General features: G+C 48.6%; 1 protein-coding gene across 2 annotated transcripts in view; it reads left to right on the forward strand.

Moving 5' to 3' along the window:
- Window positions 1–5532, forward strand: part of Erg (ETS transcription factor ERG) — a 96516-nt gene extending 90984 nt beyond the window's left edge. For both annotated transcript variants that reach the window (XM_057765843.1, XM_057765845.1), the window contains one exon: window positions 3659–5532. In XM_057765843.1, the coding sequence (XP_057621826.1) occupies window positions 3659–4179 (521 nt within the window). In that variant the 3' untranslated portion in view covers window positions 4180–5532. The remainder of the gene's footprint in view (window positions 1–3658) is intronic.
- Window positions 5533–6000: the final 468 nt, after the last annotated feature.

Below are 6000 nucleotides of genomic sequence, written 5' to 3' on the forward strand. Positions count from 1 at the left end.
TTTTGGATTCTGTCCAGGCGTTCTGAATTGGTGGGAATGAAGATGCATTCAGCTCCTTGAAGGGACAGCCACTTCAGAAAAGTTTTGTCACTTGTTAGAAAGTGGGAACCTGTGGCTTTCAGGTGAGGCTCAGGGGAGGGCAGCCTAGGAAGGACCAGGGAAGTGTGGACACCTGACTTCAGGTGAGGCTCAGGGGAGGGCAGCCTAGGAAGGACCAGGGAAGTGTAGGCACCTGGCTAGAGAGTCTGGCTCCATGGAGGACAAAGAGCAGCAGCCTGAAGTTTGGCCTCTGCTGACGCTGGGTGTAAAGGTCGGGCCACCTGTGTGCAACCCTGTTTTCTCATGACTGTGCAGGGATTCAACACACTGTCCCATGTGAGCATTTATATAGTTAACTTCAGAATGAAGTCGAGCTCCTAGAACAAACCCAGGCCAAGCTCCAGCCAGTGCGGTGGTCCTGAGGGGTCAGCTGCATTTGGCTGCTTCCTGCCGGACAGTGAGAAGGATGCTGGAGTTACAGACAGGGGCTGCCCCTGGTTGGTACTTAGGTGGGTTCTGGGCATATGAGCTCCACTCCTCTCATTTGCATGGCAACCTCTTGAACACTGAGATGTCTCCCCAACCACAGTCTTATCTTTCCGAATTACTGGTTTGGCCAGTGAGTGGTTTGGCCAATTCACATTTAGACTTCCCTGAACCCTCATTACACTTCCTATCAGAGTCCTTCACTACATCCTGCAATGCACCTCGTCATATCATGACCATTACAGTTCAAGGCTGTAATTGCTATTTAATAACTTCACCTGTGATGGATTTCTCGGCACCCTACCCCCGTCGTCTCCTTGAGAGTTCTTGCTCAGTGGGAACACGTGTGGCCTAAACAACTTAGGGGTTCAGGAACTGCTGCTATTTATAGGGTCACCTAAGTGGTTGTTGACTTTTACAGCCAGTTTCCTTTTCCAGTTTGGAGGCCAGGGGATTTTGCTCCTTGAGCTCTTCTGGGAAGGCTTGGCAGGCTTGTCCTCTTAGTCCTGAGCCCTGTGTCTTAATAGCTAAGGAGTAAAGCGAAGAGCCTAGGGCAACGTGAGCACATCAGTCCTCTGAGCTTCGAGCTTCCAGTCACACATATCAGCTTGCATGAGCTTCCAGCCATGCATGTAGGGCTTGCATGTTTTCTGTCTCTTCAGAAACAAGGGAGACAGACTCTTTTCCCCCGTCTTTCCCTCTTACACAGGCTTATAAGGAAAGTGGGTGAGGGATAAATTCCCAAAGATGATGCCAACGTTTGAACAGAGACCAAGTGTTAATTTGGTCTGTGTATTTATACGAAATCTATAGAGTGGCTCCCTCCCTATGGGAGGAAGTTGACACTAAATATTTATTTTCCGGCAACTGTCCATGTTGAGAGTGAGGCATATGTTAGACTGTTAAACCCCAAGCCCACAGCTTCTCCTATTCCCAGGTCATCTGTGGGATTCTTTTGTCAAGTTTTAATCCTTTAGTTACAATATATATACCCAAACCATATGGTTCTCTTGTTCTGTCTTTTATATTTTTCCATGCATATTAATGAGATGTTGGAGGCAGCGGCCCTTGATTGAGAACAGTTTGTGCGGCTCTGGAGCAGCGCAGGCTATCCTGACAAGCTACAAGCTGTTAATACATCTCAAATGTGTCGCTTGACTGAAAACAACCCTTCCCAAAGTACAGGCCAAAGAGGCTGACCTTTCTCACGATGCTGCTCCCTCGGTGGGTGGATCCACAAGCCTCCATTTCCACGGAGCCTGCTTGGAGACAAGAGCTGGACAGTGTGCAGCAGGGGCTAGTGGGAAGGCTGCAGAGAAAGCGAATTCATAATTGAATTTTACATTCCATCAGTTCCCTGAATGGATGATCGTCCAAGCTGCTCTAATCATCGATCACATCTATTCATATTACTTACCATATCATAAAAGATAATATTTCTGGTAATGAGCCCAAGGCAGTGTGCTGCCCTGAAGGCAGGGAAAACATCTGCCTCCCACTCACTTTTAAAACTAAAATCTTGGCTAGTTAATTGTGTTTCTCCTCGTACCCAACAAAACTTTCACTAAGCAGCGATGGGGCAGAACTGGAGTGTCCTATCGTTCTGTCTGTCTGTCTGGCCTGGGAAGTCTGAGTATTCCTAGGCTTTTATCCAGCAAGGGTAAGTGGGAGAAGTGGGCAGCCAAGGGACAAAGCAGGAGGCGGGCGCACAGGCCCCGCTCAGGACATCCCAGGCCCCTACACGTCCAGAGATCCCCTGGAGCAGAGTAACATGGTGGCTAGAGCAATAGGCTTAGATTTTTCTCTGACTGAAAAGACACAGAGGCTCAGGGAGAGGATTCAGTCAGCCAAGTGCTTGCCCTACAAACCCGAGGAACTGGGTTTGAGCTCCAGAACCTGTAGGGAAGAAAGAAAGGCAACCAAAAAACCAGAAACCTCGGTGTGGTTGTGGACACCGATAATCCCACTGGTGTGGGTTTGCAGGTAGCTGGATCTTTGGGACTCCCTGGCCAGGCGGCCTAGACTACAGGGTAAACTCCTAGCTAACAAGAGAGCCTGTCTTAAAAAAAAAAATGGGACAACACTACCAAAGGCCTTTTTTTTGCTTCTACACACATATACACATATATATAAGCACACACACACATGTACAGTCACATATATCCACACTCACAGACACCCACTCATACACACATGTGCACACGCACAAATGCGCATGTGCACACAGTCTGTTGTCTTTTGGAAGCACCGTGACACAACAGTGTGACACACATGGTTTATAGGTTTCTGCCGTGGTGCACTTGGCCCAGGTGTGACTTGGAACAGAACCAGTTCTTTTTCTTCACTTCCTCATTCTGAGTGGGCTAATTCTGTGCTAGGGACAGTTCTGACAGAACTGGCCAGATGTTGTGTTAGAAATGCCCCTGTTTGCTTCAGTTCTCTGTTTGGTTTTCCATGAATTTGTCGGCGTTCGTTTCCTAAGCCTGACTTTTGTTATTTCGTTTGACCCAGCCAATGTAAATGGTGTTAGGCCGTTATTGCCATCTGTAGCCTTTTCTGCCTCACAAAATGGGAAAAAGTAGCTCATTCACTCCCCCTGAAACGAGCGTGACCGGGCTGCTCTTTGAAAGATGTCCAAAGTGGAAGGAGCCTGAACTTTGTCCTCTGTGCATTCTCCATTTTGTATGGAAAACATGGATCTAAGAGATCAATCTGAGACTGATCAGGGAGGGCCATACAAGGACAAGTTTCTTAGAAGTGGAGATAGAGATGAGGGCACGCCAGGCATCGTTCCTCAGGGCTTCACTCTCAGAAGGAATGCTGAAGAAGCTTCCAGGCTCCTTCAAGCTGAGCCCTCATGTGCCTGCATGCTCCTTAGGGACCATGCAGGATTGGGGTGTCCCGTAGTTCTCCTTCATCAGTGTGACCTGGAATATCTGGGTGTGGACGTGGACCAGCTCCTGTCTAGCCAAGGTTTGCTAGCGGGGGAGATTAGCAGCCAAGAGATAAACACAGTACCAGCCCAGGAGCAGAGATCTGGGGCGGGGGCTGGGGACTGGTCCAGGAAGTCTGCCATTGAGGAGTGATCTCCTGCACTTGGTTCTCACCGGCTTTGTGTCCTCCTCGTCATTAGGTAGTGGCCAGATCCAGCTGTGGCAGTTCCTGCTAGAGCTCCTGTCGGACAGCTCAAATTCCAACTGCATCACCTGGGAAGGTACCAACGGGGAGTTCAAGATGACGGACCCAGACGAGGTGGCGCGGCGCTGGGGGGAGCGGAAGAGCAAGCCCAACATGAACTACGATAAACTCAGCCGCGCCCTCCGCTACTACTACGACAAGAACATCATGACCAAGGTGCATGGGAAGCGCTATGCCTACAAGTTTGACTTCCATGGCATCGCGCAGGCCCTTCAGCCCCACCCTCCAGAGTCTTCTCTGTACAAGTACCCTTCTGACCTCCCATACATGGGCTCCTATCATGCCCACCCCCAGAAGATGAACTTTGTGGCTCCTCACCCTCCTGCCCTCCCAGTCACTTCATCTAGTTTCTTTGCTGCCCCAAACCCATATTGGAATTCACCAACTGGGGGCATCTACCCGAACACTAGGCTCCCCGCCAGCCATATGCCATCTCACCTGGGTACGTACTACTAGAGACCAGATGGAGGCCTTTCCCAACAGCGTACAATCACCTAGCAGTCACCACAAACCCAGAGAACACAAATTGGAAGTGCCTCACGAGGAATGAGAAAGGTTGGCCAGAGCTGGGGAAGGAAGCTGGAAACCAAAGACTCACGGGAGGGTGGGCATCACCCAAGTATTACCGCAGAAATAGAGGAAGCTCAAACTATCATGGACATGGACATATAACCTGTGGTCCACCCTTGTCAGAGACATTGTATTGTAGAAAATCATGGCACGGTAAGGACAACTACCAAAGAAAGTGGCCTTCAGTAGTGGACAAACTGTAGAGTGTGAGACCTTGCTTGTACCAGCCAGGATTCAGTGAAAGCAATAGAGACAACAGTAACACAGTCTTGGCCTAACATACCATTTAGAATGTCATTTCAAGGGGAACTACCTGTGTTTAAAACAGAAACATATCAAAACCAAATAAGAAGACAGGAAAGGTGGCGGCCCCTCCACAAACCACATTGTGGATTTTTTTTTTTGGCTGGCATTTGCTGTTTTGAAATCATATTCTTTCCATTTGATAGGGGGAGTGGCTACCAGCTCTGTTAAACTGTGAAGATGACCCCAAATCTCAGCTCCTTTCAGTATCACGGGAACTGTGAGCCTCATGGTGGATGGGGGATGTGTAGGGCGTGTGAGTATGTGATTTTAGAGGAAAGGCTGAGTGAGGAGGAAAGAGGAGAGGAGAAGGGGATTGTGGAGGAAGAGGAGGAGGAAGAAGAGGAAGAAGAGGGTGAAGAGGAGTAGAAGGCTCAAGCCGTCGAAGCTGAATTTAGGATGTCTTGGGACCAAAGAGCATGAGTTGAGAAGTTTGATGCTGTCATGTTGTGAGAAAGGACACAGTTTGATGGAAGACTGGGAGTGGTAGTATTCAGAACCAAACATTTCTTTGTAACTGGAATTGTCTAATATTCAAAAAAGATTGGGACCTCCGCATGCTGGAGACTTTGTCCTTCATGGGAGCAGCTGAGAGGTGACCTTCGTGGTTGCCACAGTCAGAGACCAAGCAGGCATTATGGGTAGGTGGGCTCCAGTTTTCCTTAACGAGTCGCGAACGCTGTGCGTTTGTCAGAATGAAGTCTACAAACCAATGGGATTTTTTTCTTTTTATATAATAATTATATAACTTATGCATTTATACACTACGAGTTGACCTCGGCCAGCCAAAGACACACCACACACACAAAAGGAGACAATCGATGACATGATGTGGCCTTGAATTCTAACTCTGTAACGCTTAATGTTTACAATATGAAGTTACTAGTTCTTAGATGCAGAATGTATGTAATAAAACGAGCTTGGCCTCTCACGGCGAACCAGAATGGCGGTGGTCTCATTTCGCACTTCCTTACCCATGAACGGTGACCAGCAGAAACTTGAGCTGAATCTTACGAGTCTGTACTATAGACTCCTTGCATCCAAGAACTTAAGCAGATGGGAGTAATGCGGACAGGGTGTTGGACACACAAGCAGCGTGGACCTCTTGACTCCCAAGAGCCCGCTCTTTCTCATTCTCATCAGATTCGACAACAGAGAGAGCAAAGGTTTCCCCTTGGGGCCTCGTGACTGTCCCTTCAGCCTCTTCGGCTGAGGTTGTCACTGAGTAATTCCAGTTCTGCACTGGCCATGGTCACCCAGATTACTGTCGCGATCATACAACTTTTGTTGAGTGATGAACAAGCCATTGTTAAGCCAAATTTTTGTCCTCGTGATTGGTAAATGAGTCATGGACAGCTGCAGTTTCTTGTTGCAAAGTGTCGAGGGAGGGCCCAGCAGATGGCT

Source organism: Chionomys nivalis, chromosome 3, assembly GCF_950005125.1.
Source record: "Chionomys nivalis chromosome 3, mChiNiv1.1, whole genome shotgun sequence".
In the NCBI taxonomy this organism is placed as follows: Eukaryota; Metazoa; Chordata; class Mammalia; order Rodentia; family Cricetidae; genus Chionomys; species Chionomys nivalis.